The sequence below is a fragment of the Agrilus planipennis genome, unplaced genomic scaffold, assembly GCF_000699045.2.
Source record: "Agrilus planipennis isolate EAB-ADULT unplaced genomic scaffold, Apla_2.0 scaffold45, whole genome shotgun sequence".
Lineage (NCBI taxonomy): Eukaryota > Metazoa > Arthropoda > Insecta > Coleoptera > Buprestidae > Agrilus > Agrilus planipennis.
The window spans coordinates 1,575,500-1,589,016 of record NW_020438890.1 but is presented as its reverse complement, the minus strand read 5'-3'; the positions used below and the strand labels follow the sequence as shown (position 1 = coordinate 1,589,016).

The 13,517-nt window shown below is 30.8% G+C and overlaps 2 protein-coding genes across 3 annotated transcripts in view; both read right to left on the bottom strand.

The window, feature by feature from the left end:
- Positions 1–506: 506 nt before the first annotated feature.
- LOC112906839 (alpha-galactosidase A-like) lies at positions 507–3,818 on the bottom strand. The gene is made up of 3 exons (XM_025981855.1): positions 3,787–3,818; positions 774–947; positions 507–705 (listed from the first exon to the last, which is right to left on the bottom strand). Exons 2-3 carry the CDS (start codon positions 941–943, stop codon positions 507–509), a joined length of 369 nt encoding a protein of 122 aa, XP_025837640.1. The 5' UTR covers positions 944–947; positions 3,787–3,818.
- Positions 3,819–6,553: 2,735 nt separating this feature from the next.
- The window catches only part of LOC108735333, a 14,125-nt gene continuing 7,161 nt past the window's right edge, over positions 6,554–13,517 (bottom strand). The window contains exons 1-6 of one of the 2 annotated variants that reach the window (XM_025981838.1): positions 13,345–13,409; positions 12,844–13,002; positions 12,013–12,254; positions 10,958–11,933; positions 10,144–10,373; positions 6,554–7,524 (exon numbers count right to left, since the gene is read on the bottom strand). In XM_025981838.1, the coding sequence (XP_025837623.1) occupies positions 6,893–7,524; positions 10,144–10,373; positions 10,958–11,933; positions 12,013–12,254; positions 12,844–13,002; positions 13,345–13,373 (2,268 nt within the window). In that variant the 5' untranslated portion in view covers positions 13,374–13,409 and the 3' untranslated portion in view covers positions 6,554–6,892. Of the gene's footprint in view, positions 7,525–10,143; positions 10,374–10,957; positions 11,934–12,012; positions 12,255–12,843; positions 13,003–13,344; positions 13,410–13,517 lie in introns of those variants that run through there. The other variant, XM_018467257.2, reaches the window with a different exon arrangement.

Below are 13,517 nucleotides of genomic sequence, written 5' to 3'. Positions count from 1 at the left end.
TCCTTCCATCCTGACTTATCTGACTTCCTAGGTATCTAAAATCGGCCACTTCTTCTAATTTTTCGTCTCCTATCTTTATATTCGTTCTTTCCCTACTTTTTCTTCCCTTGCATACCAGTATTTTAATTTTACTTTCATTTATTTTCATACCGAACTGATCTATCAGTAGCGCTTCCATTTTATTTAAAGCTATCTCTAGGTCCTCCTTGCTAGATGCTAATACTGCTATATCATCTGCAAATCTAAGCATACTAATTTTTTGCCTCTATATATCTAACCCTACAGTTATACTGTCTTTAATGATGTTGATGGTTGATGTAGAATAAAAAGTATTGGTGACAGTGTGCATCCTTGTCTGACTCCCTTCCTAATATTTACTTCTCTACGTTGCATCCCTAGCTCTATAACTGCCTGTTGCTCTTTATACAAACTAAGTATCACTGTTCTATCTTTGTAACTCATCCTTACATTTTTAAGTATATTTAACATCTTGTCCCATTTATTTTTTATGATTTATTAGTTGGTCTTACATAATTGCTTAAATTTTTCATGCCACTCGGGAATCTTTCAGCATCCTCCAACAATTCACCATTTCTTCCTCTAGTCTTATTAAGCCAGCAATCATCTATTATCAGATATTCGTAACCAGCATCTTTATACCCTTCCGAAACCATAAGATCTGCTATGCGTTTTATTAACATTTCACTGTAAAACGGTAATAGAGAAATTGAAAAGTTCATAAAATCATGTAAATGAACTGTTTGAATTCGCACCTTAAGCAATCGTTAGGATAATTATAACAATCCACGTTACAACGATACCGCTGCCAGCTCATCCATCCCATTGGTGGTGTTAGTGCTAAGCCATTATTTAAGCTATCACAAAACCTTAAAAGACATAAAAATCCAATTATCCAATCAGACCACTTGAAGTATGACTGCATGGCTCTATCTTAAACAAAACAAATTGCAAATCTGATATTTTTATATTAGAAATGAATATTACAGATACAGAAGCAAGAAACGAGTTAAAGTAAATAAAACTAGAACCACAGTGACAACTATACTGCGATATTTCAGTCAACAGAGCGAAGAAGAATCCAAAAAATTTTATCATTACAATTAATTTTACTGTTGCGTCCGTCACGCGTTTTTTAAACTATCATTAATTTTTCATGACAATTATCCGTTTTCATCACGATCGTTTAAAATTGTTAAGATAGAATGCTTTTTATGGTCATGTCTTGACTAATTCCGCTACTCATAAATTTCATGTCCTTATCTATTGCTTTATTGCTCTATTCATGCCCTTTGACAAACGTCAATTTATCAAACTATCTTCGCCCACTACCCCCAAAATTTGATTCCTCTTATCTCGTTCACACTATTTTCTCCTTCTGGCTTCTCAAAGGAGAGAAGAAATTGTAGGGTAAGTTCTTTTCATGCGAGTTGCTAAGTAACGAAATCATGCAACGGATGTCCCCCCCCTACTCGGCCACGTAGTCCAGTTCGTAGTGGGGATCGCTTGAGCCGCTTCGTTACAGGTAACTCCGGCATGCATAGTGTAAAATTTAAATTCATAGTTTACAAATTATACCATTAAACCAATTCCTTAATAGGGATCTCGGTATGTTTGTGTGTTTGAAGAAGTTTCACTTCAGTACCTTGTTGTATAATTACACGTTAAATTTTATTTGTTACAATTATTGGACTATCATTATCAATTCGACAAATCTATAATCAAATGTAAACCTAACTTAAGAAAAACGCCTATATTCCAGTATTTTGTAATTTAGGAATACAAACATTTACTATAAACCAAAGATATTCGAAGTGGTCAGTGTATTCTGTCGAAACTGCTAAACGCGGATCGCGATTTCGATCTTGTTGGATCTCATCAGTGCTTCGACGACAGTTTCGACAAAACACAGACCTTTTTTGTTAAGATTATTCTCGAGGGGGAAATCTTCAAAAAACACCTCCTGTCGGATTTTTATCGACTAAAATCCTTCCTCGATTGGGAAGATAAACCCTGAGTGTTGCTCATCCCCAGAAAGAAAATGGAAGGTTAGGATTGGGAAAGGGGGTTCAGATGGGGAAAGCGTCGAGTGAGGAGGGAAGAAGGGAGTAGAACACAAACCAACTTTACCTTTACTTTACCACAGCGCATTTTAGGAAATCCTAGAAATGGCGCGGTAAACACCATCTGTAGTATAATGCTAGGTTTGGAGGAATTGAATATGCTCAACAAAGTCCATTTAAATAGATGGATATCTACTTGCTGAACTGAATCCAGGCGTAGCTCACCACTACGTGATAGGCACGTTACCAAAATAGAACAAATAAATTTGAAATGGTCAGTCTGTCAAAATTGCCAGACGCGGATCTCGATTGAATTCCACCAAATATAGCATTGTACTACAGATGGCGTTTACCGCGCCATTTGTAGAATTTCATTTACTATAAAACGCGTTTTTTAATATATCTCGAAATCGAAAAAGGCATAAGATATTTTTCACAATATTGTATCTGTTTTGGAAACTTTACCATTATTGTTTTGACCTGTTATTATTGGCAATATGCTCAATAACTGATAAACACATTTTTTAAGTCATAGCATGATTGGGTACCCGCTTTTTTAATATGATGTAACATACGACCTGCAGTTTGTCATAAACTTCTTATTTTATATACTTAATCAACGAACACTAAGAGTAGTAGAATATTTATAAATTTCAATTTCCCGTTTTACATAATCCTCGATACTTGAATTTAATTCCTACAACACAAATTTTAGATGATACAGTTTACGTTGTATTTTTTTTTTACAAATGAAATTTGAAAGTTATATCTAATATTATGTGATAATTACCGCACTACAAGATAGAGTAACCAGATTTTCTTGACCCAATGTCGAAAGGCTTAAAAAACACTGTATTGATTTCAAAATAATAAATAAAACACATCAATTTGTGTATTGCTCATTAGCGTATTAAATAACTGTTTTTCATAAGTAAATATATTTGTATAACAATATAAAGTTTTTTGTATTAATTGTATACTTGATTACTAAGTTTCTGGCCCCTGTTTTGGTTCCCTTTGTTATAAATTTTGCAATATTCGACCTTTAATTAATACTTACCAACCCTCAAAAATACAAATACAATATTTCTTCATGTATATGATTAAAATTATTGCAGATACTTGACATATTAATCATTAATTTACAATTGTTTTTGGAATTTTGCAATAAACTATTAAATAAACATGGATCGAAAAATTCTAATCAATAAACATTTTATTATTAGGTTTAATTAATACAATGCTAAAAACGCCATTAAAATCTATTCACTGGTGTTTTCGTCCGAGGTTTTTCACTTTTTTCGACTAACAACACTCCACTAAAATGCAAATATAAAATACCTATTTAATTCGTATTTTACTTAAAATACTTTTCCAGACAATTTGCTATTAACATCACCAATTATGCATTACACAAAATAAATAAATATTGCTCACGTTGGTTATTGAAGAAAACAGAGACATTTTATGGAAGCCTTCTAATACTTCAACTGAAGAGAGCGCAAAAAATTCCTTGAAAATTGATAATCGAAAGTATTATCGATTAGATATTATTTTCTGGACTGTTTCTGCCTTAATATTCTAGAGACCACGAGCGTGATTGTGTGCGATCAGGCAAACGTGTGTGTGAGCAGCTTATCGATTCGCCGACTAGCCGCGGGCGCTTTCTTCATATGCGCTGTATCTGTAAACGTGTGTGTCGTACCTGCGTTCCGGGAAAGCAATTAAACCGTTCAAAGAAAACGAGACTTCTCTGGACGGCTGGAGAATGTTCCCGAAAGGAGGCAAGGGAGTATAAACAGGAAGAGACGATCGCCGAAGTGGAGGAAAAATAAATTGACCGTTGCAGAAGTGAATCTAGAAATAAATTGACAGCGCAGTGAATAGTGATTTAGTAATAGTACTGTAAATAAATAGAGTAATTTATCACCCAAGTTAGTTATAATTTAATTGTGTTTTTAGGTCCAATAATAATTAGTGTAAATAAATAATTTTTGTCGTTGTGAGTCTTAAAAGTTTAATTTGTTAAACCCACGAACATTACAATATCGAATTGATATCCGCCTACCGTGAAAACCGTGACTTTCCTGCAAGATTATTTGGTGTGCTAATAGATGACATCAGCCTTAAAAAATTATTTCAAAAACTTTACTTAATAGATGAACGTAAAGCTGAAGATACTATGAATGCTACTTTTTTTCTCGTGTTACAATGTGTAAAAAATTGTAATCAAAATGGAGTAAATATTTTTTGAAGTGAAACTTCATTGCGCCCGGTGGGGTAAGTTTGTTTCATGCGAGTTGCTATGTAACGAAATCATGCAACGGATGTCCCCCCTCTACTCGGCCACGTGGTCGAGTTCGTAGTGAGGATCGCTTGAGCCGTGAGCGTGCTTCAGTGCAACGTTGGTTACAGGCACCTTCGGCATGTAGAGTGTAAAATTTAAATTCATAGTGTACAAATTATACCATTAAACCAATTCGTTAATCCCTATCCCGGTATGTTTATGTGTCTGAAGCAGTTTCACTTCAGTAGAGTGTTGTATAATTACACGTTGTATTTTTTTTTGATATCAAAAGATTTACATCAACCTACCCCCACCCATCGACAGGGACAACATATTTTCGTGTTATAGCATCAGTCCGGGAACTCTTGGGTCGCACCTTGTTTTTTATTTACTTTCCTAAAATTTCGCATTCTTTCGAATGGCACTATTAGTTTTTACAAACAAATAAAAATTAAAAAGTTAAAGAATTTTAGCTAAAGCTACACTTGATTAACATTTTTTAAGTTAATTAATAATGATACTGTCTAAAATACGTTCTTAATAAAAGTGAACCTATGCCTGTGTAGGAGTCTTATTTTATTACACTAATTGCCTTAAAAAATCTTATATTACAGTATATCAGCATAATTTTCATCAGTCCGTAGCTATATGTGTCAGTCCCTAGACGTCTAAATTTACAAAAACCTGAATTTCTCTTAAAATACTAAACAAAGCGTCTGGCCCTTTTGAACAATAATTATTCTATCGATCAGTCACAAAACACACTAATTTAAAATTGCACAGTATGTAAAAAATAGTAAAGACTAATTACATCATAAAGTTGCCCTATTTTCATGGAATCACCCAAATACATTTATGCGGTATTTTGCGTTTGCAGAAAATTCAGTAGACTTATCCGATGACTTTATTTCTCTTGGCCTGGTCGGAACAGCTATAATCCTTTTTTTTACAAAATCCAACCTAGGCCTTTTATTTGGAGGCACTTTAACAAAGGCATAGTGTCAGAAAAGATTTGAAGGAATAAAAACGGTGTTATAACAAAATCAAAAGAATTGAGTTGCTTCGGCTATTGTTTTAGAATAGATTATTTTATGCATATGCAATCGTATGTAATACAGGAAGAATCGTAATATTCAGTGCCATCTAGTTGTAGGAAGCAAAACAATNATTTATTCTAATTACCGATTGTTTTTTATAATTATTATAAATTTCAAATAGGTACCCTCAATTCAATAATTTGTATACCTGAACTTATATTTATTTAACATTAAAAAACAACTTATAAATCAATGTTAGTACCTAGTCTGAGTAAGACAACAGGACCGAAATATAATAACTTTATAATCTCTAATAGACACAGCTGACTACAAAAATGCAAACTCATCGAATATAGTTTTAATTTTTTGTCACACATATTTCTGCAAATATTTTTAAAAATTTCATTAGCTATAAATGAAACAATATAGCCATTTGTAGAATCATAATCGATCATTTTTTTATTTGCGGAAATGAATGCAGGATTACCCCTTCTTCCGTCTTAAATGCAACAGCAATAACTTCTGCGAAATGACTACTATCTATACAAAAACTATATTCGATCAGTTCGCATTTTGTAGCTAGTTCTTAGACTATAAAATCCTGAGATTATCCACCAACTGCTTTGGAAACTAAAAATTTAGTGTTGATTTTATGAACTTTCTCCACAATCAAGTGACAATTGAGACAAAAGATCTTTTCATACTCTAACGATTAGTAGAACTACTATACATTTTATAACACCTGGAGGTGCTTAAGCCGTTCGTTATAGGTATTTATTGCATTTAAAAGGGCTCCCTTATAAATAAATAAAGAGTTAGTCATTCAAATAATGCTAATCACATGCTCTAACCAAAAGAGAAACAATCCTAGACCAAGGCCATCAACCCCGAATATCAAGAATTACTCAATTATTACAAATTTAGTAATTTCGTTATTAGTTATATAAAAATGCATAATCAAATTTAAACAAATATTTGTAAACACTGTATTGCTATTGATTCGATATTTTTATTTTTAGCTTACAATTAATTGTATATAAAATACAATGAATATCACAATTTAAAGGCAATAATTTACAATATATTAAAAATCAAGTTGCCATTTTAGTTAAAATGTTTATATAGATCAGATTATCTTGTACATTTGGTTTGTCAATATGTCATTTTTAACGTACAAAGTAAACAAATAAAATTTATATTGGAATTACTATTACTACGTTAAGTCTTTCCCCTTCCGTCAGATTTCAAAAATAAAAATATACTTAATAAACAAATTGTGATTAAGTCAATGTAGAGCAACAGCGTATGCGTTTCAATCATCATTAACATTGTTAGTTCATCCTGTATAAAAAGTTTATTTACAAAACAAACAAATAATTTTATCTAGCACACAATTCTATACTGATATATCGACTAGATCAATCTTTGATTTGGGGCATTTTGTTTTTGGCATCAAATGTCCTACTTTACAAGATAAAAGGCGCATATCAGTCAATATCTTTGGGGCTTAATTGACGTTCACCTTCGTGTAAAAATATACTTAAAGCTTTATGCAAAAGGAAAACACCGTACATCTCCTTCTTTTGCGTTGACCACGTTGCTGCGACACCATAAAATTCTCCACCTTTATTATTTTCTAAATTACTTAATCCAAGCGCACTTATCATAGCAGCCTCCCTTGTATATGCTTCCACAGGAATAACATTCTGGAATAAATGTAAACATACAACCCCTCTATTTGCCTTCCATATGTCAATAATTCGTTGTATTTTCTTGTTTTTACTGATGTAATTCCCTAAATTCCACTGATGAGCTGCTTCATACAAATGTGAATATGGTCGTGATCTTTTTCCCTTTCCAACGTAAAATATGGACGACAAAAATGACCTCCATATTTCTTGGGGTGATAAAGTCTCTGAACGGCAAGGAAGATTGTTGGTTAAGCGAGGGTCTAAAAGTAAGTAAGTGAAGGAAGATTTATTATGCCCTTCACGCCAAGTTCGCTTGTGGTCAGTACAACTGAATTGGTCCGAAACGCTTGCGTCGAGAAGCTTGTAGGAAGTAAGGTCTTGAGACCAATTTTCACTTCTTAAAGTCTTTTCCAATTCTGATGAGAAAACTAAAAATAAAATTTTTTTTAAATCAAAAAGGGTTTCTTAACACAAATACGTANATCTTTTCATACTCTAACGATTAGTAGAACTACTATACATTTTATAACACCTGGAGGTGCTTAAGCCGTTCGTTATAGGTATTTATTGCATTTAAAAGGGCTCCCTTATAAATAAATAAAGAGTTAGTCATTCAAATAATGCTAATCACATGCTCTAACCAAAAGAGAAACAATCCTAGACCAAGGCCATCAACCCCGAATATCAAGAATTACTCAATTATTACAAATTTAGTAATTTCGTTATTAGTTATATAAAAATGCATAATCAAATTTAAACAAATATTTGTAAACACTGTATTGCTATTGATTCGATATTTTTATTTTTAGCTTACAATTAATCTTCGTTTCCAGAATTAGAATAATGTATAACAAGAGACGATAAGACCATGAATACAATATTATAGTGACAATCGTTTATTATTTTGTAAAAGAGATGAATGGATTACCTTGTATTCGTTCTACTCTACTACACAACTACAATATAAACAAGCATGCTATATACCAATGTTATTGCTATCAGCTATAGTAATTATATTAAAAATAAACATCTACTTGCGTACAATATGTGTTAAATTAAAACAGTCATCATATGTAAGCTTACGTTTGCCAAGGCTTTATTTTTATAAAATATGTAAACAGCAACAATGAAAGCTTATACATATAAAAGACCTATCAAAATATTAATGCATTATAAATAGATGGGCAGACGTTAATGATGTTAAAAACACAATATCAACTTTGAAGTACTTTTTTTAACTAATAATAGAAAACAAATTATTCAAACCTTCAAAAGATGAATTGTTGACTGACAATTTTTTATAATTAATTTTAAATGCAAGCAAGTATTAAGTTCCCTGATAAACGTATATGAACTTTGATTACGGCCTTTCTTTAATAAATGAAATAGATGTTACTGACCATGTTTTTACGCAGAATATGACGCAGTAGATGTAACATATTTCAAAAGTTAGTATTTATTTGAATTAACATAAAATGATAAATATAATTTCTTTACAGTTCATCTTCATGTTTGATTATGAAGCCAAAAATAAATAGATAAATACCATATTTATAGTACAATTTTAGACTATGGAAAATGGTGTCTTCAAATCGTCAAATTGACTTTTAGTCCAATTAAATAAATACAAGCCACACAGGATAATTCGTAAATGTTATACAACAAATATAAAAAAAAGTATATACCCAACATCTATTTCGTGATAATATCACTTACATTCATTGATTTTACCTACTACTAAATAAAGGAAACAAAATCATTTAAATTGGATAATGCTTTCCAAACATGCTATGTTTTTGAAATAAAAGTATTTGGAAAACATATGTACTTGTATGTATATTTAAGAACTTTAGAACTTTTTTTTATATAACTGATACTTTTACGCATTACGCCGCATCAAAATAAATCGATTAGTTGCTTTTTTAACGTTTTTAATTGTAAAAAAATAAAATGGTTAGAAAGTCGTAGGTTACCTAATGATATTGTAATTTCGAGAGTACTAACTAATAACATAGCTTAGGACTAAGGAAGGTAAAAATGAGTAAAATAACATTATTTTCGTGTGCAAAAATTTATAGTGGTACATACGTCTGTAAATATTAAGTGTATGACTCCTCAAAATTATCTTCCTAATAAAAAGTGTCATCTTCCGTCTAAAAGTAATTTTGTTAACTCCCTAAAGATTCTTAAAATAAAAAATTTCAATAAACTAAATTAAAAGCAATGTCAAAACCACATTTGACATTAAATAAAATGTAAACGCTTTCGCGAGGTTGTTTGGATGTGACAATATCAAACTGGAATGATCTAAAGGAGATAACTACTGTGGAACACGTACTTATTGGTTGATTTATTCGTACAGGGAACGAAACGGTTTAATTTTTTAATAAATGTTTAAATTTAAAAATACTTTAATAATCAGAAATGGTAAAAAAAAATGTCAAATGGGACCAGTGCCGAGCCTAGGGTACCTATCTGTCGACCGATTACAGAAACTAAATTTATCGTCGTATCAATGGGGAGGAGCATTCTGAATTCTCTGTGATGCTTAAGATGTGAGGACAGAGAAGTGCTGCAGAAAGTATTCTGCATCAATTTTCGAAATATGTAAAACAGGTCACAATAATAATGTCACCCATCTAGTATTCTTACAATGCTTGTTAATCGCATAAAAATACAAAGCAAACTATGTGGCAGTCACTTCTACATCTTCATCGTATTAAAAAAAAAAAAACAGAGAAACGCAGTTTAATCATCATTTCTCTATAGGAAACTTTTATAATCGCATAAAATTTACTTAAAACAGTTTCTTAATAACGCAAAAAAGGATTTTTGTTTACTTAGAATGAGTATTTATAAAAAATAAATTGAAATTTCAAATGTCATAATTGTAGTAACGAAGTTTGCCACGAGAGCGGCGCAAAGGTTAGTTTATTTAGTGTATAGTACGCAACAATTTTGTTTGTAATTTCCCAGCAAGATTAGAAATTATTAGTAAAGAATAATTAAAAGTAAATGCAATATGCTGTTAAAAATATTTTATTTACCTTTGTCTTTTCCCTCAAATGATGATATTAATTGGCTTTGTTCTTTTTTTAATCGTAGCAACTTTCGTAAATACAGTCGTTTTGTAGTAGCAGTTATTGGTCCTGGATTAAAACCACTACATTGCAATTCCTTACGAAGACGATCACTATCATAATCAATGCTGGCCGGTAAGGAAGATAATTTAGACGAATGCGTTGCTGCCATTGATTTTTCACTTTCGCTTGAACCCCTAAATTAAAACAAACTCTTTATATTTGTCAACTAATAGTAATTCTAGTATATGAAATAAACAGTCCGTAATAAGATATTTTAACAAAAGATATATATTTGACATATATTTATGGTATAGCCAATATCTATATCACTTACGATAAGCGCATTTTATCGACCTCTCTTGACCTTGAAATAGAAATGCAAAGGGGAACGTTTTCTGATCTATTTATAAATTAATTTACAGAATCCGTAATTAGATTTAGTTTTCATAAGTAAACAGTTAAGTATATATTTCACCAATTTGGAAATTAATACAATATTTCTACCACTAGTCATATATACACTACTAAAATATTGACCGAGGTTATTAAAATTAACAATGAAAGCAAATAATTCTCAGTAGTAGTCGAAAGAATAAAAATGAGTAATACCATTATATTAGTTGTTTCACAACATTTAAAGGAAATGCCGTGCAGTAATTATGAAATTTGTTTTTGTTAAATTGAAGAAAGTGAATCGCAGAATTGCAGCATAGGTACTATGTACTATTGTATATATAGTTATGTATGACTTTGTTTTTGTAAATTAAACAACACTTACCTGATGGAATTTCCTTTTAACCTCTTCTCATATAATACAATGCCATCTTCTTTATCAGTATATTTATAAACTTCAGACACACTCACAAATGATTCTTCAGGCTCGAGAATCACACTTTCAGATACTTGACATGGTACGTTTGTGATGTAGTTCTTATCTAAATTTGTAATTTCCATAGAAAAATTACTAATTTGCACATCTGAACATCGAGGATGGCTACAATTATTTGAGAGGTCAGAAGTAATTTCGAAAATGTTCTTTTCGAATGAATTTATGTTACTTGATATATCATTACAACTGAAGTAGTCACTGCTAGCGTTTTTACCCGGAATTTTTCTTTGAATTTCGGATTGGTTTATGTTTGGCACAGAAAAAATTCGATCGTCGTTAACTTTTTCATTTTGGAAAATTTCATTGCCAGAATCATTGTTTTTATCCTTTGCTATTTTAACTGAATCTTGGGTTAAACAACTAATAAAATTACTGCGATCGCCATTAAAATTATCACTGTGATTAATACTGTTTTCGGTGTACTCAAGAGAGTGATTGGGAAGTGTAGCAATTCCACTTTCCCGAGTATTTTCGTCAAATTTACAAAAATCATCACGCTCGTATATTTTCTTTCTTGTAGTTATTTGCTTACTAGATACGATTGCAGTAGTATTTTGCTTATCATTTAACTTATTTCGTGTTCTAAAGTTAACGTTATTTATTAAATGACCTATGGAAATAAGCTTGTCAGATTCATCAGAAAATGTCGATCCACTTGAAAAATGATCTCGTTTTGTACTGCTTTCAGACGATAAACTTAATTTGCATATGTGCTCTTCAAACCAAACATCTAAAAACTCGCTCGGTTTATACTCTGGCAGATCATCCAAAATGTCTCCTGAACTTTGGAACTCATGTGCAGCTAATGTTTTTTCTGCAGTTTTATACTCTCCAATTGCATATCCATTGTTTATAACAATTTTGTCTGAAATTAATCAAAAATAAAATCAAATGACTATATACTATTGGTCCTGGTACAAGCATGAGCTGTATTATTATTTTACCTAATGTTATATCATATGCCAAACTTTGTTCTTCTTCGAAAGACAATATTATATTGTTTGGCATGAAATTATTTAAAAGCTGTGTAATATTCAAGTGTTTGTATTCAACTGAATAATCTAATGCTGTAAACCCATTTCTATCCTGTATAAAAGGATTTCCTCCACAATGAAGCAACAATTCAGTTATTTCATAATGACCCCAAGCCACAGCTATGTGTAAGGGTGTTAAACCATCATCAGACCTAGCAAATTCAAAAATTAAAACCAATAACGAATTTTGAGAAAACAATTGATTTTTCAATTGCTCTTAACACATTTATTTTGATAAGCATTTAAACAGCAAAAATTTTCATGATAAGTATCCACATTTTTTAAATTTAAGATGTATTTAGGACTTCCACTGTCTATTCTTTGATCTATACGTTTAGCAATCATACATTGTTTAACCGGAACTTTCAAAATAAAATTTCTTAATGTTTAAAAAAATAGTTTAATAAATAGCAAATAATAAATAATCAACGGCATATTATCGCAGAAGCCAAAAAGTTCTGGTTTCGAGAGCAATGTTTCAGGGGTACAACATTTTATATTAATTTGAGTTAATACCCCACAGATCATAATTAAATAAAATATTAATAACTAAACATTAATTTGAATAGAAATACACAAGCATGTAGATATATATCTTACAAGCATATGATGTAATAAAAGCTTGACATTAATCATCAATAAAACTAAATAATTAAATTAATATAGAAAACGCTAAACATTTAACAAGTGAGCTAAACATGTTTGCTTGAAAAAACGAAAAGCATTTGAAAATGTACTAACTGTATATTAGGGTTTCCACCATGTTGCAGGATAAGTTTCACTACAGTTTTTGCGAAATCTTCATTGTTGCTCCCAATAATAAGATGAAAAGGTGCTATTCCTACTCTAGGTAAAACAATATTTGCATTTGCACCTTTTTTTAAGAGGAACTCAACAGCACTGAAATATTAAAAATTTAGTTAAGTATCTATTTAACAATTAGCAGTTTGCTAATGAGAATGATTTTTCTTTTTTTTTTTCAAAGAAAAAAAAATAAACACTTGTTTTTTTACGTTTCCAATAGTTTAATGAAGAACTACCTACAATTGTTTCAGAATAGGTATGATGTTTTTTTTAAGAGTAGGTATATACCTAGGTATGTATAATTAGTACTACTATTAGTTTATACAATTGCCAGTACTAATAAATATACACTCTTAAGAAAAGCACTACGTGTGGAAATAATTGTACAGGTTTATTATTAAACTATTGGAAACATAAAAAAGCAAGTTTTTATTTTACCTATTTCTGTGATTTTTATGTTTCTTCATTATCCAATCGCGGAATAAGTACAAATGATTTGTTTTTTGTTAATTCAAGAAAAAAACGACAACAATAAATTGTGCGCTTTCTAGAAGTTCTTTTTGTAAATATTTTTGAAAAACGATCTAGTTTGTTAACAAGTAAGTAATACC

Excerpts from the sequence above, each read along its gene's own strand:
- LOC112906839 (XM_025981855.1), bottom strand. The coding sequence starts at position 943 with ATGCAGTCATACTTCAAGTGGTCTGATTGGATAATTGGATTTTTATGT. Across the intron at positions 706-773 it reads TATCCTAACGATTGCTTAAG|TGAAATGTTAATAAAACGCA; the intron begins GTGCGAATTCAA and ends ACCGTTTTACAG.